The following is a 24642-nucleotide window of genomic DNA, read 5'->3' as shown; positions in this document are numbered from 1 at the left end:
AAGACCTTCCCTTGGGGCCCATTTGACCTTGACCTTGATGTTTTACTTACTTTTAAAAAAACTTTAACCTTCGCTATAACTTTTAAACAGCTGATGCTAGGGCTTTCAAATTTCACAGGAATATTCCTCGAGACAAAACCTTTCTGTGGGTACCAATATTTTTTTTTATCTCTTGACCTGGAGTTTGGCTTGCATTTGAGAAACTTTAAACTTCGCCATAAGCTGCCATACGAGGGCATCAGCGTTTCATAAACATATCTTGTTATTTTAAAAATGAACAGGAACATACTTACAAAAAGACTTCAACTCAAAGAGAAACAGAAGTTCCAGACATAATGACTTCCTAATTGGACACAATTCTCTCCTTTTCACACTGTCCTTTTAAATTGGACGCTGTCTCAGCATTCTTTTCGTAAATACAAAACATCTTTCATGCATAATATTTAATCGTCAAAATTTAATATAAATATGCAAAAATGGTTCATATTGCACTAACTCAAAATGAGGTCATTTTTATAAAGCTAAAATATTACAAAAGCATTTTAAAATCAAGAGGGTATTAAAAGCAACCCAACATATAACTTGCTTAATTGTACAATAATTGTGTTGAATAGTTTCATTGACACATGTATACATACCTTGTTAGACAAGTATTTAATAATATTCGAAAACGAACTAAACATGGTAAAACAAATGATTCAAACATTTATACATTTTCGGAAGAACAATTTTAAACATTTAAATCTAGAATGAAAAGAAGCATAATAATCTACGTTAAGTATTTTCATCTAAGAGGAGGAAAAGAGGGCAAGAGCTATAATCCCCAGTTGACCCCAAACCAGTTTCAATAAAGATAAATACTTTTAAAAAAAGTGAAGCGTGGAAAATAGTTTGCATTTTTAAGAGATGGCATTTTCAAAAATGTTGTCATAATTTTTATATAACTAGAAAGGTACACATTTACCGAGTTAGTCAGTAATAACCTTAATAATTAATAACTCAAAGGGAAATATTAAACATATGAGACAAAAGTTGTTTCAAGACCAATGTGTATATCTTCCAAAATGCTGTCAGAGGGACTAAAATATTTATTCTTACAAAGGTATAAATGTAATAAAAATATCTGACATCATTTCAAAAATGTATACATGCAGAGAGACATATAGACGAAGAATTATTTTTCCACATGTCTATCCTTGCAAATGATGTACAACTGGTATCTTTATAATCTTTATAATCTACTAACTGCCATTGTGTATAATAAGAAATGCAGAAAGGGTGATAAATACGCTTTAAAAATGGCAAGGATAATGTTCATGAAAGGACAATTCACTCTCTCTATAATTTATTACTATCTCTATAATTTACATATGAGGAGGATGTGCATCTTTGTACCAATTTTGATCGAAACCATCTTAAATTTTTTTGATAACATTACGAAACCGTTAGACAAACCCACTTTATGATATACAGACGGACAATCAGATTAACAAAAAAATCGTCTCAACTGTGTAGACGGGTGACTAACAGACATATGTTCTCTCTATCTTTGCCTCAAACATTCAACCTACAGATGTAATTAAGAAATATCGACAAAAAAGAAACCTATGTAGAATTAATTGGACATTTCTTTTCGGAATGTATTGAAAACAGATAAAATTTGAGAAAAATGTATTATGACCATATTCATACTTCTCATGTTCACATAAGAAGGCAAGGACAGGCCAAGGTGACAAGATGGTCTTTATGCTAGGATCTTTTGGTGAGTACAATTATAGCTATCACTACTGCAATCACTACCAGCACGGTAATAACTATTATAGCAATGGTCAGACGACGGTTAGAGAGTCTATAGCGTCCAGCCAGAGCCTTATTAACTGCCTTCATATTATCTCGGTATTGCTGCGTCTGGAATTTGAAACAAGAATTATTAGTAATTGTTCAGTATTCATTATGAGTAAGAAATAATAACTATTACTTATCATATACTTAATAAATACAGATTCCATACTCTGTGCAATTTGGTTCAACTCATAATACACGATATTAAAGAATAGTCCGCGTCGATAACCCATATTACATAGGAAAGCGAGAATGGCTTCAAAAGTACATATCAAAATTATAATTTTTTGTTATATTCATGTAATACGATATATGTACTAAAATTTAATGATTTTACAAGTGTTAAAAGGATCTCAAATTGGTTTAATTTTTCTTTCTAAAACATGTCATATACATGCACCTTGCATGTACATGTACACTTTTAGTTGACTTAAAAATGCAAATATATTCACAAATATATGACAAATTTACGCTAAATAAAATACAACATACTACAATTCATATTTTATGTTATATCAGCCCAGGTAGTTGATATAACACTTTATATGGCTTTTTAAAAACATTCTATCTTAAACACATTTAAATAATATTTTTGAAAAGAAAAAAAACCAATGCCAATACTACTCTTCTTCGTCACGTTTTCCTTTTTACGAACTGCATCTTTTTAATAAAACATAGTGGTTCGTGTTTTTGCACTGTTCACGATTTGGTTTGTTTACTGGATTTATGAATTTCATAACTTTTCGTTTTTTTTTCAACTTTTACATTATTAACGCCAATAAAATACGTTTTAAAAATTCACAATTTGGATAACTTGGATTGCGGTATGCTAGTGAAACATGTTAGCGTATTGTTCTAATCGTTATTCCAAACAAAATTATACAAACAAAACAAACACAACAATACAAACACAACAAAACAATCTCATGGGCAACGGAGTCACCTTGACCCTGCCGTTCTTATGGGGACGATTTTGAAAATGATTTCTTTTCCTCTTTTATTCCCAAGGGAAAAAAATGAACCCATATTATGGCCCCTTTCCAATCTCAAGCGTAATGATTTATAGTACTCTGAGTTCACATATATTAAAATTGATGTAAAAATTTATCCCCTATCTTTGTAGCCTAACCCGATCCTTATAACCCATAATATGAAAAGATAATGAATCCACGCTATTAAGAATATTAGCATAGAATAACAATTTGATTAAGTGTGGCCCTGCTATTCTGAAAAGATTTTCTATTCTCCTATTTTTTTCCATGTTGAACCCTGATCCCCTTTTGGGGCTATGATTTGGACAAACTTAAATTCCTGCTGTCTGAATTATAATGTATACATATAATGTATTTCAATTATTAAACATTGCCGAGTTGTTCTTGAAAAGAGATTTTAAAGACTTTTTTCCTTATCTAAATCCATATAAATCTTTGATCCCTATAGTAGTCCAACCTATCCCCGGGGGTCATGATTTGAACAAACTTGAATTAGCTTGATGCTTGCATAATAATATGACTCACCGTGGACAAGCTAATGTTAAGAAAAGGATATTCAAAGAATGCTTAAATAAAACTGATCCTCTGCTGTGGCCACATGCGACCCCTGGGAGCCATGATTTCAACAAACTTGAATCTTCGAGTTATCAGGATGCTTGCATTTTAATACAATAATTAATCATATGTTACTGCTGTTGCCGGCTAGATTTTTTCCTTACATTTCTCTGTAAAACATTGATACCTACTGTGGCTCAACCTTTCTCCCGAGGTCATGAATATTATAAGATTGATATTCCGGTTAGAGTTATAATACTGTTTTGTTGTACTAAGTAACTCCATCCTAGCCTTAGTGTCAATAATATCTTATCCGAGTATGCCTTGTGTAAAACTTTTCAAAAGGAGGAGGGCGTAAACTAATAAATATGTAAGAATAAAAAGGGTATCTTTCCATTTGTGAAAAGTGTTCACCCTCTCTGTATATTCTGAACAATTACTCAGGGCTCAGGGAACAATTTCAAATATTATCAATACACAGTCAGATTGCTGATGAGCATTTCATAAGAGTTGAAAAAGATTAAAACATTCTAAGATTAATCAACCTGGACGTTATAGGCCTAATTGAAGGCCGTCGTTAAACAATGCGAACTTTTAGGTTTATTATCGGGATTGAGAAATTGTCTATTAAAAGAATTAATTACGCAATGTTTTGGTTACACTAGTATTTGAAATGTATTACTTGGTAAATGAAAGAAAAGTAAATACAGTGCCGAATTTATGCTTAAACGAATTTTATCAAAAGCACATTTCCAGAACAAATTCACCAACGCCACTAGCTATACGTTTTGACGTCGTCAGTGTTGCGCTGACAATTGAGTTGTAAGATTCGTTTACCAGAGAGGGAAATGTTAATTATAGTGATATTTCATTGAAATTTTTATGCAATATTCAAAAAGTGTTGATCATGATGTATACCAATTTTTAACTTTATAGTATAGTGAAAATGTTCGCGTATTTCTGGGACAACCCTCGTTCATATGTAAAGGTACAAAAGATGCTTTATCGTATACAATTTCTATTCCTAATTCTCAAAATAAAAAGAAAAAAAGATTAACAGACAAAAAGGACTTTAACCTTGCAGTGACGACAAACTGAATCTCATTCGATCCAATCTCTTGTCTGTCCTTTTGTTGAACTGCAAACCATTTCTAATTCCAGAATCAATATAATAATAATACAGCTTGAATTTGAGAAGACAATATAAATGTATATAAAGGACCTTTTGTACACCTGACACTTTTGATAGAAAACCAGCGATTTATTTCCCAAATAACTGTGTGGCAATTACCTGGCTGTACTCTTTCAAACTACAGGTTTCCTTTGTGATTATTCATCACCAAAAGAAAAATAGTCTGAGGTAAGAAATGCTTTTAGCCAATCCATACTTAAATTTAAAGTTGAAAATATCTCAAAAGTTGTAATATATTTTTTGTTCATATAAAGAAATCTGAACTTGATTATATGTATTATAATGTCTGAGATCGTTAGATGACGTAGATCACGTAAGCAGGAGAAATCCTAATGCAAAATTATAAGATTGGTTGTTTTGTAAGAAAAGAGAATTCTGTTAAGTTTCGATCTGTCTCTATATCTACTTAACATACCTAGAATTTAAATCAAAATATAAAATCTATATTTTTTTATCACTATGTCACTAACACTCCTACATGAGCGTTGTAAGCAAATTCTGTTATTAAGTTTGGATTTGTGTCCAAGTTTGGATTTGTGTCCATATCAACTTTATTTGAGAAAAAAAAAATTTATCGGGATGTAAATACGTGATCAACTCTACCATAGAGCCCGAAGAGCTTCATGGGATTTGATCACATGACCAACCCAAATTTACATCCCGATAAAAGTTTAAAATGATACCTTATTACTTATATTTACATTTGTGACTGATTTATTACAAATAATTGGGTCCTAGGGTTTTAAACCCATAAATTGATTTATTTTTTAAAACCTCAACGGTATAAATTGAATGTGCTGAGCGCGTCGATCACTTATGACGTCACTATGAAATTAAGTAGCTCGTTTAGGACAATCAATTTATGGTCACATGACGAATCTGTTTTTACACAGGTGTAAAAATGATTTGTTCAAATAGTGTTACTTAAGGGAAAACATTTGCAAATGTAAATACATGTATATATATACAAGTATAATTCTAAAGGTATATAAACTTTTCATTTTTTGTTCATTAAACCACTAACTCTTCTACATGAGCGTTGTAAGCTCAAGGAACTAAAACTAGTCATTAAACCTAGGTATAAGCCTTGGAATGCTTTCTATAGGGAAAATTCTAAAATCAAAATATCTATTTGTACCTGATTTGCCAGATTTTCAGTGGAAGCTGCCAAATTCGATAACTTGTCTTTTCTTTCATGCAAGAGTTCGATATTATCATTATGGCTGGATTCGTTGTTGTTTTTGGTTCTTGTGACATGTATCTTCGGAGACTTTGGCTGTAAAAAAGAATATATATATATATATATATATATATATATATATATATATATATATATATATATATATATATATATATATATATATTTATGGGTACCTGATTAAACATAATCTCCTTTTCAAAGACAACACATAACATTCAGTAGAGGAATAGAAGAGGTAATTAATGACAGGATAATCAAACAAGTCATGTATATGTAAACACAAATAAGACAGCGCAAAACATACTAAACATAGTCCTCAAACAATTATGACAAAGCAAAACATACTAAACATAGTTATCAAACAATTATGTAATATTTATCAGAAATATGATGTACATAATAAAAGTATTTCTCTGAAGTAGGCTCAATATTCTTACATAATATACAGAATGTGATTGAAAGATGGGGCACAACCGCCATAATACTAATACAATCAAGGTTACATTTTATTGGATAAATTGTTTACACAAAAAATGTTCAAAAAATGATGGAGGTGGGGTGGGTGATGGTTACTTATTTTCTTGGGGAATTCCTCTGTAAATTAATAAAAATGGCGACTGACGCTAGAAACTGCGCATGCGCAAAGGACACATACGACTTTTCTATTTAAAGAAAAGGTGCCAAAAACAAAATAGCAAGAATCAATACCCATAAATGTTTTATTATTATAAACCTGTTTTATGGGTACCTGATTAAACATAACCTCCTAATTAAAGACAACACATAACATTCAGTAGAGGAATAGAAGAGGTCATTTATTTAGTAAAATAAATGACAGGATAATCAAACAAGTCATGTACATGTGTATGTAAACACAAATAAGACAACACAAAACATACTAAAATTAAATTGCATTCACAAGGCAGTTAGTGCAAAGTAGACTAATGCGCAATTTTTTCAAAAAAAAAAAAGAAAGATTTCTAGACAGGTTATTCAGTAAGGCTATTATGATGTCATTTGCAAATCACGTCACCTGATGCAGAGCAGATCCATTTGAATAATGTCAAAGTTTCTGTACACATTCTTGGAGATTACCATATTTATGACTACTTAATTGAATATTCGGGGGTATATAGTTTTTGCCATGTACGTCCGTCTGTTTGTCAGCAAAAACTTTAACATTGCCCGTAACTTTTGATTGGTTTGAGCTACGGCTTTCGTATTTCACATGTATATTCTTTGTGACAAGACCTTCCATTGGGTGCCAACATATTTGATATCTTGACCTTGACCTTGGAGTTTGAACCACTTTTGCAAAAATTTACCCAACTTTAACCTTGGCCATAACTTTTGAACGGTTAGTGCTAGGGCTTTCATATTCCACTTGTATATTCATTGTGACTAGACTTTTCCATGAGTGAAATTGTTTTTGTCTTTTGACCTTGACCTTAGAGTTTGACCCACTATTAAAAAACTTTAACCTTGGCATTAACTGTTGAACAGTTAGCACTAAGGCTTTCAAATTCCACAGGTATATTCCTTGTAACAAGACCTTTCTTTGCGTACCAACAATTTTGACCTTCTGACCTTGGAATTTGACGTTATTTTGAAAACTTTAACCTTGACCAGAACTTCTGAACAGTTGGTGCTAGGGCTTTTATATTTTATATGTGTATTTCTTATTACAATGTCTTCCACTGCATACCATTAATTTTAACCCTTTGACCTTGAACTTGGAGTTTGACCCACTTTTAGAAAACATTAACCTTGACCAACTGTTGAATGGTAGGTGCTTGGGCTCTCATATTTACCAGGTACTAGTATATCCATTGATACAAGTCCTCTCTTTGGGTAACAACATTTTGATCTCTTGACCTTGGATTTTGATTTGAATTTGAGAAACTTTAACCTTCACCATAAGCTGCCATACGGGGGCATCAGTGTTTTACAAGCACATCTTGTTTTCTATGTTTTTACTCAGAAATAGCATAGGTGCCTACATCTGATCACCGGCATGTGGCATGTGACATAATTTTGTCATTATGCGTACGTCAGAATTTAATTCGAATTAGCTTCGCTTAACGTTCACAGAATTAATTCGCAGTAACTAACGTTTAATTCGAATTTAACTTTCCGTGTGAACAGTGCATAAATTGGCTAATTATTGTTCCGCAATTTGAAAACAGTTAAACTCTATTTAATATCAAAACATTTAAAGCTTGCCATAAATATTATTTATACAATTTTGTGCAAACAACAAATCCAATCATGAAATAAATACACATTAGATCAAGGTAGACATAAAAAAAAATATCAAAGTACGCACACATCTCTATTCCTAATTACATGTATATATGATAATTTGATCCACTTCAGATGATGGTACAATCTTAAGCACCAATAGACAAGTTGAAAATGAATAAAAATCTCTCAATTTTTGAATTTGAACTCATAATTACTATTCAGTAGTATATTTTTATTTATTTTTTTTAGTAACTAAGTGAAAAATATTTAGTCGATATTCGGCATGACAGAGCAGAAGTCTAAATAATAATCACGGAAGAAAATTGAAATAGGATATTGACTGTAAACAGATTTTTTAAATGCATAACATATCATATAGACGAAGAACCAATTTTCAATTGCAAAATGAGATAGTACAAATTATTCTATTTAACATCATTATTTTTATGGAAATGGATTCTATTCAGGTCTAAAGTAAAATTATAACTGACATTTACAGAACTATACCCCTATTTACTTCCCAAACTAAAGAGGCGCGGCGAAAGAGCGAACGAGAATCGAAGGGCTTCTCGAACCCCTACCACTAGGCTACTGTGACCGGTCGACCAATCTGAAACTCAGAACAAATCTTTGGTAACTCAAAATTATTTTTTAAAAAAATTTCATATTTTAAATTTATTTGAAAATATATTAACATATGTTTCATCCTAGTAACTTTTTTTGTTTTTGAAATGTTAACGAAATTCTGACCAGCTGCCATTGTTGGTAACAAACTGAGTTACCATGCCTACTTTGTTATGGACAATCAATCCTTTAAGATCTGCTGTTTATTGTTTTCGTGATTACCCGGGAAATTACTCTTATTGGATGACAGCTGCCCATTCTATTATCATAACTGTATGTATTATGCACATTGCCTTCTACTCATTACCGGTTTCTCAAACATTGAGAGATCATTTAAGGGTTTCTTTCGTGCTATCTAAGTGGCTGAAAATTAGTAATTGACTTTGTTTTTTCTGGCCTTATCGCCCCCCCCCCCCCTTTAAAGTGTATCTTGATAATTCTGAGGTTTTTTGTTTCCTACATTGTAAACTATCTAAAAAATTGAAGATGGTTATGTTTTTCTCTACATTCAATAATTCAAACAATATAGTAATTCATAATAAAATTTCTAACACAATGGGTGCGCACTATTGTTAAAATTAGCCAGCACGAAGGCTATTTTTCAAATATACTTTTATGGCTGCTCAACTGACTTTAATGTTTATCATCTGTTCACTCATATAATAATGAAATGAGTTAAGATAATGAACAGTAATCGATTCAAAAAAAGAAATACAAACAAAACAAATCTATGAACAGGGCATAAACCACGACCTTGGACGTTCCCGAGTTGGGATCATGTGCCTAAGAGGAAAAAGCATCCCCTCTCGACCGGTCACATCCACCGTAAGCCCTATGTATTGATCAAGTAGACCGTATAATCCGTAGTCAATTTAGTATAAAAACAAAAGCCTTACAATTTGGTATGAAATATGTCAGTCACTAACAAGGTCATTATAATGACCATGGAATTAATGAAATGATGCTTTAAACTAGGTTGTTGAAATCCCTGTAACATCAACTTATTTGTCAATGGCCTGCCTCGGTTTAAAATGTTTTCTATTAGAGCATGATCTTGAGTCTTATATAAGTTAGGAGACATAAAACCATAGTGTTATATTTCTGCATAAAAAATCAATACTAAAGATTTTCCAAATGCAATTGATATTCAAAATTCACACAATTGTATCTTACTTGCGGGTGAAAAATTTGACAGAATTGGTCGTTTAACTTTATAATTTTATGAATGAATTAGAGTCAGTTAATTATCCCTGTTAGAGATGCTTGAATTTCTCTTATCACTTATCAGAGGGTCATTAAACCTCAAATGACTTTTTGAAGAAAATTTACCTTGTGGATTTCAATGATCTCAAATCCTTCATCTGTATCTTTAGTCTGCAAAGATTTTAATAGTTATGAATCAAGCACACATGAATTCAAAACAATAATAACATATCATTTGTGACTTATTTTGTGCTCTTTGTGTTAATGAACAATGATATAAAAGGATACGTTTCGACAGCACACTTAAATTCGACTTATTGCAAATTCAGAAAAATGTTTTATAAAAAAAATCTTCCCTTCACCTTCGTATGATACTTACAGAAGCATGGTTCGGGGGGGGGGGGGGGGAGGGGGGCATATATACCTTGAACAATTTTGAAAATGATGCTTAACAGCATAGCAAGACACTAAGATACGATATTAATCGCTATACGTGTAATCATATTATGGTGGATGCAGACATGTACATTTGAATTTTATTTTGTAATTAACCCAATGGGCGGATTAAGAAAAAAATTAGTGAAATTTAGAGCAGAGGGATATTTCACCTTAAGAGAGAGTCATGATCAACTTTATGCTATTATACTTATTTGAACACCAAGAACTGTAAGCTTCTGCTGTCATTTAATTTTATCAAACGTTTGGCATCCCCTTAAATTCTAAAATCCTGGATCCACGTGCACTTCTTAAAAGTGATCAGGGTAAAATAATCAATCAAAAACCGGATGTTATGTAGTGGAATTTAACTTTTCATTTCAATATCTTCGAACCGCCAATATGGCTGAAATATTGCCGACTCGGCGTTAAACAATAACAATCAATCAATCAATCAATCAATATCTTCGACTTGATCCATCTAACCCCTAAACCTGACACCCATTCATTCGTGCGTAACGTGCATGAATTTTCAAGTCTGTCTTTAGTTGATTTTAATATGTTTTAATACGCTCTGATAGTATATATACTGCTGATCTTTTTGAAAGGTTGGATATTAAAATAAAACAGAATTTATATGACTCTCTTTTAAGCAAAAAAAAAAAAAGGGGGGGGGGGCATGCTTTATTTGTCAGTGCTTTAATTTCACAATACGAAATGTTTTAGCCAGCAACATTCTGGTTAAAGAGCCATGGCTTAAAACAACAACAACAACAACAAACGGTACTCTTCCTGTTATTGAAGATCTGGAAAGATAAACGGAGGGCAATTTTTCAGTTTCTCTACAATAAGCTGTAATATTATCTTACAATTTTAAAGGTCACTGTCAAATATATTAACATCTTACAATAACTACAGAAATATATATTCCGTGGCAATCGTTATATCTTGATGTTTATTTTTAATTCAAAAGGTTAAAACTGTAACTATGTGTATAATAATTCATTGATAATACATCAATTTTCCAACGTATATCAAGAGAAAGTTCGATATTTTGGAGTCATTATGGGCAATGTATTTCATCAAATTAACCGTAACTGGTTCTATCCGAAAAACTTTTCTGAATCATTTACTAAACCCCGTATCAGCGGTTTGATATATCTTGCATACAAGCTCACAGACAATCACGGATGAATATACAACATCTGAACTATGTTTTCAGGACATTTAATTAATGCATTAATTTTTATCCATTATAATAATAATATAATCGAGGACAAGGTTGGTGTGTTGGATTAATTAAGAGAAGTCTATGTTACCTGTATTTCTATCATCTCGATTTCATCTTCCGATTTTGTCTGTAAACAGAAAATGACCATAAAGTATGTAGCATGCGAGATAACTCTGATACATTCCCACAGTATTATAAATTAGTCTTAAAAAAGAGTTTTTTTTAAATTTAAAAATGGTAATATGTATTACAGAAACGCAAGATATTATAAAGATATTGTATGTATAGTTGAGGGCAACACTGAATATTATCACCGAGACGCCGAGGTTGGCAATGGTGTCGAGGATGAAAATTTTCAATGTTTAATACCCTCAACTACATGCGATATTTATTACATTAAACTGAATGTTTTATGCAACTAGATATAACAGTGAACGGTGCCCGCACAAATTTGCAGTCAACTATTTTTTTTTTTTTTGAGAATCACCCATCTTCACGCAATTTTGACTTTTGCTTTACGCTTTATCACGCTGGAGGAAGTGGTTTCATCATTCAGAGGGTAATATATTTTTCTATCAAATGTTTCTCGGCGAATCATATTAAACTAATGTACATGAAAGTATAATATATAATATCTTTTAAGCCGTTTGCGCAGTTTTCATATATTTATATTTCTTTTCCAATAAAAAAGGATTGTAATTTATATCTAACGTGCATCGATCGCTTAGAGATGGCAAACTGATACAAGTTCAAATAAACGATTAAAAAAAAAAAAAAAAAAAAAAAACCTTGCTTACGGCAACATATGTCTCGCAAATCTTCACCATGGCAAGTAGAAATTAAAATCAATGCTTTATACGGCGTTAGTGTTTTTACGTTCAGCGATCAAGCCCTATAAAAACATTATCAACGTCTTTAAAAGATATACATGTAAAAACCAAGATGGCCTTTGTTTAAATATGTAAAAAGTACATGTCGTATTAACCGATCAAATACACGTTTACAATTCTATCTTAACGGATCTTAAAACACGACAATTGCTCCAATGCCGTAAATACTAATTGTTTTCACTTTCCAATCGATTCCTTGACTATTGCAAACGCACATCTGTTTGCAAAAATCTATAATAATTGTATTCTCCAATATAACGTTGTTGTATTATTAATACAGCTATCATGCAATGCAAATGTCACGATATCGCAACGGCATTACAGTATTACATGTACATAAATATTACAGAAATTTACCAAAATTAAACGAATTTCCCTCTTAGAATATAGGGAAAAAAGCAATGAAAAGAAAACTGAGGAAAAATGTTAACTGGTGCTATAAATGTGAAAGTGATATGCATAACATAGAATTCCCTTTCTTATCTGAAATAGACTTCAAATGGACAATGGCTTATGACTGATTAGCTACCAATGAATGGAATGTTGATGAAATTTGCCCTAGGCCTTAAACTAACCAAAAAAGAGAGCGATGAACTTTAGTATTTTTCAAGTTGAACGATGAGACACATACATTTTGGCCTACTTAGTTCGTGCTATCTAAGGGAAGTTACTCCGACACAGATATTTTGGATCACTTATCGATTATGAGAAATGTAAAGACGACATAAACAAATCATACTTACCTTGTGTAAAGCCATATTCTGGATTTTTTTTCACTGGTCTCCCGCATTCCGGGGCCCAATACTTCCTCTCCCGACCCCGACGGGAACTCTTTGTAGTGAACAGACGATACGATCAATTTCCTCACGTGACAGATCACTGCATCTTGGAGTGGGGCTCCAGATCTGAGTCGTATGTGTGGATACGGTTGACTGTCTTCCACTATAGCTGCGACTTGGTATGAATATGTTATCTGATTGTCCTTCCGCATTAAATGTCGCACTGACTTTTTTTTCATCAATAAATTTATTTACATATTAAATGATCTAAACGAAAACTTTCATTGATTTAAAAGTATTCATTCTGGTTTAGGTAAAATGTTTAATAGTAAATAAATAAAACTAGTATAAAGCCCTTTTACCTTAATTAAAAGGTAAAAGGGCTTGTTCTTTGTATTTGTACAAGGTACATGTATTATCTTCCGTCGTTATTCTGTACATATATCAGTCTTCCTGATAAGAAATACAAAAAGCAGGTGTTTTGTTTACCTTATGGCTGACTACAAAAAAAGACTTCATAATTGATAGCCTTTAACTTGAAACTTATAAATTTCAATTTATTTTTACAAAATGCTTGAAAGAGAATTGGTTATGCATGCAAGATATGTATCCTTTTATATATAGTAAACAAAGCGATTACTTTCCTTCTTGCAAATTAAAATGCTATATATAAATTATCATTCATATATACATTTAGTGTAGCGAGGGTAGAACTTCTTTTATGTCGTTATTTACCTTGTTACAACGCGAAATGTAATAATGTTCAACGCAAACTATGATAAATGAAACATAAATTATGGAGATAACGAACAGTATTCAAGCTCAAAAGTCTATTAAACAATACAAAATAGGAGCAGAGCAAACACGGACCTCCAAACATCAGAGGTGGGATCAGGTGCCATGGAGGAGTGAGCATCCCCTGCCGACTGGTCACACCCGCCGTGTGCTCCTTGTAATGATCGGGAAATAACGGAAAAATCCGTCGACAATTCAGTGTGTAAATAATGGCCTAACAATTAGTATGAAAAACATCAGTCAGCATTTGACTCAATGATAAGTTGTATTTGATGACAAGGTCATTGTATCGACCATAGAACTTACGATATGATGACTTTAAACGAGACAGTTGATATTCTTGTTTCATCAACTTGTTTGATCCAACTAATTGTTTACATAAACATAATTGTACATAAACACTGATTTTCCCATATTGCACCAAACTGTGATTATTACGTTTTGTGTTATTATATTCGAGATCAATGCAGAATGTCATTATTATAACGTAAAGTGTAAAAACACGATTTCTGTATTATTACATTTTGCGTCTAGATTAAAGCAAATTGTAATAACTCACTTTTTTTCCAGTGGTGTAAATTTTCACTATAATACTTTTTTGTAAATTAATTGAATCTGATTAGTCGATAAACATGTTTCAAAAACATGACTACCCTCTGAATGATGAAAAAATGTAGTAACAGTCGACATTGCTTGACGACGGGTGACATTCCAAAAACTGTTGACCACTCAGAATTTGTGCGGGTACTGTTTACTATTATATGTATTTTTATAAAATATAATATTTGAATAATATATATGTATATGTATAATATAATTACTATTACATATAGTTGAGGATAATATTTAAAATATCCATTCCTTGAAAACCATTGTCAACCTCAGGTGGGCCACGTTTTTTTTCGGGGGAGGTGGTGTGAAAATCCTTTAAAAATTGTTTCCTTTATAACTTTACACTACAAAAAGTATATACATTTCCAAATTTTTACCGAGAGGTAAAAAAAAAATCGATGTTGGACGGCTTGATGAGATGTTGGACCTGTTGATGAGATGTTGGATCGCTATGACATTTTTTACGTCTCTCGTAGGTGGGATCAGCTATTATCTTACTTTCGGAATAGACCACGTTAAATACTCAGTAAACAAAATTTACATAAAAATCTGTCGTATTCATCGAAAACATTGAAGCCAGCACAAGATATGTGTTTATGATAAAACGCTGATTCTCCCATATGGCAGCTCAGGGCCAAGGTAAAAGCTTTTTTTTCAAATGCTGGTCAAACGTCAAGATAAAGAGTTCAAAAATTTTGGTACAAAAGAAATGTGCACATATGGTCATATGTGGAATACACATGTGAAATGTAAAATCCCAAGCACCAACCGTTCAAAAGTTATGTCTAAGGTTAAAGTAAAACCTTGCAAAAGTAGGTTAAACTCAAATTTCAAGGTCAAGAGGTAAAAAAATGTTTGTACCAAATCCAACGAAAGGTCTTGTCACAAGAAATACACTAGTGAAATTTGAAATCCCTAGCACAAACTATTCAAATTTTATGGACATGGTTAAAGTTTTTGCGAAAAAAAAAACCCAGACATACAATGGCTGCTCTTACCAGGGGTACGCTGTGAGGTTAAATGTGCGTATTTTCCAGTATTCTTGGGGTAATTTTTGTATTTTAGGGTAAACACCTCAATAACAGGATTTATTCATACTTGATGTGACTGTGCGAGGTTAAAAAAAAATAATTATAGACTTAACCCCATAACGATTTTCAGACATGTTATGGACTTGTTTATAGTAGGTATTCCGCGCAGCCGACTCTTTTTTTTTTTAATACCACACGTCGACAATTAATGTTGAACACTGCTTTGTGTTCTATGCTTGAGGGTATGGTTTCGTCATTCAGAGGATAAAAGTATTTTTACCAAATGTTTTCGAGGAAATAAATTCAACTAGATGTAGTTAATTTACATGAAAGTGTAATATCATAAAATATTTATCTTATTAATAATTCATATAATGGCAATTTTAACCTACTCACAAAAACACATATGTACACAACATTTAAGACAAGAAATGTTAAATATCCTTCCATACATGCATGAACATGATTATACACAGTAGATTCATTGAATAGGATCCGTTTACCTTTGCTACGTAATGCATGAAATTAAATAATAAAACACGAGACAGAAGATCTTGTTAAATTATGTATAATTATAAAAATGATTAAGCAAATTTGAAGTAAATATATATTTATATTTGTGCATAATTTTCTTACAAGGTGAAAATATACGATTTACTTTGCAATTTAGACCAGGACATCTCGGGTTCTCTGTCCTTTTTTTTTTCTATATAAAAAACAGCCAATTGAACAAATCCATTTCTTAAAGAAATAAAGACTGTAATTGTTAAATACAGATTATGGTCTTGCGGATTATCCTCTAAAGTGACAAGTACAAACGAGAAAGCCATTAACTTCATACTTTGCTTAATCAAATCACAGATATAATGACACCTTGCAACGTTTAGATCTAACCAACATTGCAACTTGTACTCTGAAGAATAACAGAAAAAAGAAACAATTAGTAACAAATTAAAACATTCTACCAATGACACGGTCATCCTAAGTAATAAACAAGAAGTATCACAGTTACAATCAGGGCTATCCCTGTGATTGTCAAAGTAATGGCGCAGATCAGCTTCCGATTTCTTCTTTTCATCTTCTTCTTCACATTTGCTGCACATTTAGCAAAGGAACTGGACTGAAAAAGACAAAACGTTTATGATTTTGAACATCAGATTTTGAACAGTCATAAAAAAGACTTTTGTTTGAGGATCCTTCATGTTCCTCTTAGGAACGACATATGGCATCCCAAACTAAGGTTAAAACAAGAAACGGTCTGTTACGAAAACGAAGTAAAACACCCGGTATCATATACTAGTATATGAAATCTGAGTTGCCCTTTATACATGTAGTTATTCTTTATTTAAAAAAATTAATACAAGAAGAAATTTCTGAAGAAGGAATAAAACAATTATTATTCGAAAGTTCTTCAATAAATATTTGAAGTTTCTCTAGTGGATACAGGCATTAAAGGATATTCAATGAAAAATGTTAAGTCTGATATAACAAACACTGCATCAAAAAAAGTGGGTAAAATAAAGAAAAAAAAAATGTTAACAAGGGTGATAACAGCAAATCTTCCTTATAATGCATCAATCAGACATACCAAATCCTCCAAATGACCAGACCTCGATTCCAGTTCCTCTAATTTTTCTCCTCGTTTTGCTACCTCCTCTACGTTATTCTTCATGATGTTTGTAACTTCTCGCACCTGACAACGTAGATCGTCGATGTTTGTCTTCTTTGTCTGATTTTGCTGCTGGTTTTGTTGTCCTTCTTGATGTTGTGACGGGCTTGGTGTAGCAGTCTGACTTGTAATTGAAGGCGCACTGGATTCCATGGTGTAAAAGACAGTTGTACTGTTACCCTGCGTAAAAAAATAAAGCAAACCAGTGAACTTTTACACATTAGAAATAATAGAAAATATAAGACCAAAGAGATAACATATACAAAGATTTTTCTAATATTCTTTTCGAGAAAATCAATCGGTAAATGTTTATTTCAAAATAATAACTATGACCAGAGTAGAAAATCGATGTTTATCTCAAATTCACAAAATTAAAGGCGTGATTCTTTGGCTAAGTAATATATAAATGGTATGGAATAATTTAAGACCTAAGAAAAATATGCTTGTTTGCCGTTATTTTTACGGTTACCCGACCGACCTACATAACACTGATCGACCCAAATATTTGCTTTTTCTTTGTAAAGTCTGAAACATGTACATGTATGTTTTACGTGCCACAGAGTTTGATACATCTGTTTTATATTTGTATATTTAATTAGAAAAAGACGTTAATGGTAGTTTAACAAAGCTTTATGATAAACGTGTTTTAACTTTTCAATCGTCAACTTCCCTTACTTATGCAGCAATATACCCTTATCACCTGCATACGGGGTTTATATCTCTCAGTTAATTCAATACGCCAGAGCATACTCTACGTATGAACAATTTCTAAAACGAAGTAAGTTATTGACAAACAAGTTGATGAAACAAGAATACCAGCAATCACGTTTAAAGTCATTATTTCGTAAGTTCTATGGTCGATACAATTACCTTGTCAGCAAATACAATCTATCATTAAGACAATTGCTGACTGACTTTTTTCATACTAATTGTTAGGCCATTATTTACACACTGAATTGTCGACGGATTTTTCCGTTATGTCCCAATCATGACAAGGAGCACTCGGCGGCTGTGACCGGTCGGCAGGGGATGCTCACTCCTCCATGGCACCTGATCCCACCTCTGACGTCTTAGAGGTCCGTATTTGTACTGCTCCTATTTTGTAATGTTTAATGGGCTTTTGAGCTCGAATACTGTTCGTTATCTCAATATATTTCATGTGACAGTTTAGGAAGGCAACTTTTTCAGAGCTGACGGATAGATTGTAAAAAAGAAAACATACTTTATGGCTAGAGATGCAAACAAATTGAAAAAAATGTATATTAAAGTTATGTCTTTATGTCCAAAAAAAAAAAAAAATTAAATATAGAAACAAAATCCTACCTGTCGACCTTATTTTTTTAATAAGCATGTAAAGGTAACCAAACATTTTTTTTCGAAGGCCTAATTTCGATTAATTTGTATGATTTCCTTCACGACTCTTACTTAGAACTTTCATATATAGAGCTGTTGGCTGAAAGATAGTTTGAAAAGATGTTCGTACACGCAATTACGCCCCAACGAACCTTAAATTTAAAGCCATCCACAAAATTTCTCCAAACAAATCAAATTTACTTAATAGCATCAAATTTACTGATAGTTATCATACATTAAAGGCAAACAGTATAACTTTGAATTTGGTACAGCTTTTGAATAAAAGTAAATAAGAAAAAATGATTGAGTGATTGAATGTTTAACGTCCAATTTGAAAATTTTTTACTCATATAGAGACGTCACCATATACCGGCGAAGGGCTTCAAATTTAGACTTAAGGTCATTGAGCAGTAAGGGTTCTTTATCGTACCACCTCTCCAACCATCAATCCAACAAGGGCCTCCAGAACACAAAGCGAACTCCCTACCACTAGGCTTCCGTGACCGGTTAATAGAAAAAGGATGCATAGTAGTAAGTTAACAATGACCAACCGTGACATAGGTAAAAAAAAAATCTACTAGTATATTCATTGGAGAAAACAGTGCATACTTCATTGGCTCTGTATTCCTTGGAGTTTCCTGTGTTACTGTGGTGATCTATCAATCTCTCTTTGAGGAAAACTTTGGCCCTTTTTGCTTTCTTTTTGACGAACGCAATTTTTGACTCCGATTCTTCTATTGATGTTGTTGAAGGTTTTTTCTTCTTCCGTTTATTTTCAGGAATGGAATCAGCAACAGGTTCCTGCTAAATATACAAGTTTAAGTAAATACATATTTCTGTATTCTTTGAATAGATTTATTTTTACCTTTAAGAACTATTTTGTCGTGGAAAATTATTTTCATCGAACATAATTAACGCTGTTAATCGTCAAATTGCATCCAAATAAAATGAAATAAAGAGTAACTAAGATATATTTATTGCTTGATTTGGATTTGGTTGGATAAAACAGGTGTTGAAAATATGTCCCAGGTAGGCCATATTATAAGTGCTGGAAAAATGACAACTACATGTACGTACATATGTAGTAATGAAAACCACTTTCTAAATAAATAAAATAATTACTTAATAAATTATATGCATAATTATATAGTGTATGGTTTTTGTATTATATGACGGAAATACTTTTTTTTAGATTGTCCTGTTTGTCCCTATCTGTTGATTCACTTGTTGCTTGATGTGCTATTTAAAACCGAATAAATTTCTTACTTTCAATTCAGCCTTATCGGTAACTGGTAATGCTGATGACTTTGTAGGGTCAATCCCATCTGATGAGGGTCTACCTTCCTTTTGCACTGGTGTTGTCGTTTCCTTAGTAATGTTTTCTACTGATCGACTCTTTGTCACTTTGGAGGTAGCATAGATGTCTACTTCATCTAATAATCTCTCAGTTTTTTCTGCCTTTTTGATATTTTCTTCCATTGATGTCTTTGCCTCTTGAACTTGTAGACGTACCTCGTCTGAGACATGTCTTTGCCTTTTTCTACGGCCAGCTTCATCTGAAGATGTTTCTTTCTGGATTTGTTCTGCATTGCTGATAATGTTTAGTTTTTCAGTATCCGAGAATGCCACAGCAGAACGATTTTTCCGTGATCTCTGAATTGCATATCAGAGACTTTTAATTTATATTCAGATAATATAAGTTTCAATCAAAGTATAATTTTCAGGTATAACATTGCAAGCAATATGTTGCAAATGATAAATCAGGATAAACATTATTATGCGAAAAAATTATTTAATTATCTTTCATACATACAATCAGAAGGTCTTTCATTCGTACATACCATAGCATTGTGTCTTTGTAGTGGCTGGAAAATTAGAAAAAAGTAGACCTTCAGTCATAAGCATTGACAAATCGAATACTAAAAACTTATTTAATAGATTCCATCGAGTCAACACTAAGTATGACATAAGTTCTCTTTATTCAAGTATCATGTGATCAATTATGCATGATATATCAATAGCACGCAATCATATACATGTTTAGGGAAAAAAACTTTTTCATATTGCCAGAATTAATCGTATGATTTGTTTATGTGTATGTGTTTATGAAAGTTTTCTTTGGAGCCGTCGGAATAGGTTTTTGCAATTATTTATTTTAATGCATGGCCGTAGGAACCGGGGGGGGGGGGCACGGGGGGCCGTGCCGCCCCAATAATTTTGCCGATATATAGAATACTATAGAAAACATAGCTACTACATGCTTGTGCCCCCTCATTAATAACGTCCGATGACCTTTTTTTTTTTTTTTTTTTTTTTTTGCTTGTCAAGGAATTTTGGAGTCGATAGTGCCCCCTCAACTGAAAATGTATGATTGTGCCCCCTCAAAGTGAAATTGCTTCCTACGGGCCTGTAATGTAAATGAAAAAGTTGAAGATAACGAAGAGTGACTGATCTCAATAAAATCTACAAACAATACAAATCTGTGAACAGGAAAACACAGACCCCCGGGAATTCCAGAGGTGGGATCAGGTGCCTAGGAGGAGTAAGCATCCCCTGTATATCATTCCCTTGAGTATATCCTCAGCACAATATTGAACTAGAGCGAGGAACCACACGTGTGATTAGTGTTATGTTTGAACTCTAGTCATATATTCCTACATTTTCAACAGTTATGTAATTTTTAAGTCCGTTTGGATAGAACAAATTTAGCAAGTATTGATAGCATAACAGTGATGTATTATGTATACTGTACAGTCCTTACAACCTAGGAAAAATAACGAATAAGAAATGTCAGCGATTCAAGTAAAATTGGCAAAATAACTTACTTTTTAAAGATCAAATCTTAAACGACAATACATAAACAAAAGCTTTAACTGTTAAATTTAAAGCTTTAAAATTTATTACGACCCCCTTTATTTTTAATGACTGACTGGTTGATTGATTGTAAACGTATGTTGTTTTATCCCACTCGAGATTTTTTCACTTATATAAAGCCGTCACAATATACCGATGAATTGTTGCTTCAAATTTAGACCTATACTCAGCGCTTAAGGTCATTGAGCGAAAGGGTACTTTTTCGTGCCAACGCCTGCCGTGACATTGGACCTCGGTTTTAAAGGTCTCATCCGAAAGACCCATAATGCCGAACGCTCGGCGAAGGAACAGTCACTACTTTTGTTTACATCTTAGGTTTGACGCAGCTCAAAAGAGAATTGAACCCAAGCCTCCCGATCACGAAGCAAATGCCCTACCACTAGGCTACCGCGATCGGTTTATTTCTAATGAAAACTACAGCCATTTATCAATTTGTAAACGTCGCTTACCGGTTCCAGGCAATTGTGTATATTTCCTGTGCAGCGTCATGTTCAATCAAGAAATAGACAATGAATCCAATAGATAATGTACTTAAACCTACTTTGCAAATTTGATTAGTTATATAAACATAATACATGTTTATACCACATAATTCTTTGTTAGTTCTGGAATTAACGGTTGCAGCTATTGCAGGAAATATTAACATAACCCGCTTACGCAGGTTTAGTGTTTTTCTGCAATAACTGCAATGTTTGTTCCTGTACAAGTAACCAAAGAAAGCATCTTAATTGTTGTTTAAATATATATAAATTTAAAAAAAAAAGATAATTTGATTATATGAAAACAGGCAAAATATTGTGAACGATAACATAATTTTTTTTTAATTTGCAGCCTATCAAATGCAAAAAAAAAAAAAGAAACTAGGTTCTCCTATAATCAGCTTGTAACATGTTATGAAACACATAGGTTTCAAAGTGAACGTTAAATCGACTGAAATAGGTCCCATAACCAGTACTTAGCTGGTGCTGCTAGTAAGCGGTTTTCTTAAATCTAGTTTTTTTTTAATTTTCAAAAGACACTCGGCAAACCTCATTTCTGTTGAAAATGATAAAAAAAGGACTTTCAGTTTGAGAAATTTCGCCATGGGTTTGGAATCTTTATCTATATTACTGCTGAATTCCATATGCATGAATATTATGAGACTTATCATTAAGGGAAAAAACATTATCTGCATATATGTAACAAGTTGTTCTGTATATTTATAAAACAAGTGTTGGTTTCCTGTTTGGTGTCAATACGTCTTTTCTCCCTAGATTTTCCCAGTTTAGGGCAAATCTGTTATTTTTACTGCATGCATGTAAGATATGGTATTTAAACGGAAAATGGTATTTAAACGGAAAAGTTTTCGTATAGGCTGGGAGAATATTTATTATGCCTTTATAGAGTCGAAAAAATTAATTGTAGGAATTTCTTATTACGTCTAAGCTTTCATTAGAAAAGTACAAAATTAAAGTTAAACTCTAGAAATACCCTTCAAAAGCCTGAATAGTTTTTAAACAAAAACAATTATCTGAAAGTAACTTTTTGCGTACATGTACAAGTGATTATAACTTGTAAAGTTCAAAATCTAAATCATCTTCATTAGTATGTCGCTTGCTATAGATATTTAGTGTTATCACGCTATGTAACTATGTAAGTAACTGCATCCCATAAAGGGAGAATTCTCTTGACAGTCTATTAGAAAGTGAAGACAGCATACACTCTCGAAAAAAAATGTTCACTGCTCTAAAATGAGGAAAAAACTTACCATGTCGAATCATGCTTTTTGCATATTATTCACAAAATTACAATACATTACATTATAGATGTAGTAATATTATACAAGGACGTTGTAACAGTCAGTTGTTTGCATCCTGTATGTTTCATCGAAAATTACACCAAGCTGTCAACTTCCTTTAAACAAACTATTTTAATTAATAATCCTTAAACAACCAACTTTCAATGCGTGATGGGTGCTTAAAGGGGTTAACATTGCCTTGAATGGGAATAACCAGGAAACATATCCGATCCTGTGGTAGTAAACTTCCTGTGATTCAGCAACATTTGAAGGTGATAAACAGTCTTTTTATATGAAATACATTTATAAAGTACCAGAAAAACGCATTTTATTGGAATTGGTCAACATTGAAAATAAATTCCCGACTTTGTGGTATCTGTATTATAATAGGGAGTGATATCCTGACTTAGCAAGAATGAGAACTTCTTGGCCTGTTAAGAGGGTTTATGTACAACACATTTATTACTGTATAGCATAATTATGCATTATACTTCTGAAAAGTGCATTAAAAAATAGTGGATACAAAGCACTATGTTAAGTGTCCCTTGTAATTTTGTTCGTTTCTCTCTTTTAGTATGATTTTGCTGTTCTTTTGAGTTTTTAAGCAATGCATTTGAACAGATGATATAAGTTGATCTATATAAATTTAAAAACTATAAAAGCTTAGGGCTCGAAGAGGGTTATTTATTTATCCTTTTATATTCAAGGAAGGAAATTGGCTATAAAGTTATTTTTGTGTGTATTCATACCTTCATGACTTATCACGTAATTCACTCTCAATAACATAAGTGTATGTTTTTTATCTCTACGGCTCAATAGATCGATAAAAAATCAATGATTTTTTTTAATCATTTTCGTCAATCAATATATATATATATATATATATATATATATATATATATATATATATATATATATATATATATATATATATATATATATATATATACAATAACCAATGATACTTTTAATATGCTTACTTTTGATTCACTGGTCATATTTGCAGATGAATTGCTTTCTCGCCTCAAAATAACTTCATCATTTTGATTCTGCTTATAATCGTTGTCAGAACTTGCTGGAGAATTTTGATCTTTACCCCCAAAAATACTGGGAAAAGAGTATATATCTATTTCGACAGGAGACATCAATGCAGATGCTTTATTTTCCTTGCTTTCAGACGGTGTTGAAGAAGTGTCTAGTGTTCCTTTATAAAAGGTTTTAGGTGAAGCATAAAAGTCAGCTTCATCTAGGGGCTTTAGACTGGGTACACCTTGATCATTAATTTGAATTGTCGCTACACTTAATGCATCACTATTGTCTATTCTCAAAGGCGTTGGTGGTGC

General features: G+C 32.3%; 2 protein-coding genes across 4 annotated transcripts; both read right to left on the bottom strand.

Moving 5' to 3' along the window:
- Window positions 1-455: 455 nt before the first annotated feature.
- Window positions 456-13344, bottom strand: LOC133199730 (uncharacterized). Of its 3 annotated transcripts, XR_009722828.1 has the most exons (6): window positions 13153-13344; window positions 11608-11646; window positions 9980-10024; window positions 5720-5857; window positions 1693-1908; window positions 456-1567 (listed from the first exon to the last, which is right to left on the bottom strand). XR_009722828.1 is itself a non-coding variant. In XM_061335598.1 (5 exons), the coding sequence occupies exons 1-5, from the start codon at window positions 13165-13167 to the stop codon at window positions 1750-1752; spliced, it is 396 nt and encodes a 131-aa protein (XP_061191582.1). In that variant the 5' UTR covers window positions 13168-13344; the 3' UTR covers window positions 456-1749. The 3 variants fall into 3 exon arrangements, 2 of the variants coding, with proteins under 2 accessions (XP_061191582.1, XP_061191586.1); XM_061335598.1 differs by having other exon boundaries at window positions 456-1908; XM_061335602.1 differs by lacking the exon at window positions 11608-11646 and having other exon boundaries at window positions 456-1908; window positions 13153-13343.
- Window positions 13345-15943: 2599 nt separating this feature from the next.
- LOC133199718 (uncharacterized protein DDB_G0284459-like) lies at window positions 15944-23287 on the bottom strand. Its single transcript, XM_061335590.1, has 6 exons — window positions 23270-23287; window positions 20490-20513; window positions 19915-20301; window positions 19258-19452; window positions 17215-17475; window positions 15944-16746 (listed from the first exon to the last, which is right to left on the bottom strand). The coding sequence occupies exons 1-6, from the start codon at window positions 23270-23272 to the stop codon at window positions 16603-16605; spliced, it is 1014 nt and encodes a 337-aa protein (XP_061191574.1). The 5' UTR covers window positions 23273-23287; the 3' UTR covers window positions 15944-16602.
- Between the last annotated feature and the right edge of the window lie 1355 nt (window positions 23288-24642).

This window comes from Saccostrea echinata, unplaced genomic scaffold (genome assembly GCF_033153115.1).
Source record: "Saccostrea echinata isolate AGI-Se365-2 ecotype Australia unplaced genomic scaffold, CSIRO_AGI_Sech_v1 ptg000002l, whole genome shotgun sequence".
Taxonomy (NCBI): domain Eukaryota; kingdom Metazoa; phylum Mollusca; class Bivalvia; order Ostreida; family Ostreidae; genus Saccostrea; species Saccostrea echinata.
Note: the sequence above shows the minus strand (reverse complement) of the source record. Positions and strands in the feature narration are given on the sequence as shown.

Coding starts and splice junctions, on each gene's coding strand:
- LOC133199730 (XM_061335598.1), bottom strand. Junction 10,025..11,607: donor TCGAGATGATAGAAATACAG/GTAACATAGACT, acceptor AAATCTTTGCAG/ACTAAAGATACAGATGAAGG. Junction 1,909..5,719: donor CTGAAAATCTGGCAAATCAG/GTACAAATAGAT, acceptor TTCAAATTCCAG/ACGCAGCAATACCGAGATAA.
- LOC133199718 (XM_061335590.1), bottom strand. Junction 20,302..20,489: donor TACAAAGACACAATGCTATG/GTATGTACGAAT, acceptor TATGCAATTCAG/AGATCACGGAAAAATCGTTC. Junction 17,476..19,257: donor AGGAATACAGAGCCAATGAA/GTATGCACTGTT, acceptor TTTTTTACGCAG/GGTAACAGTACAACTGTCTT.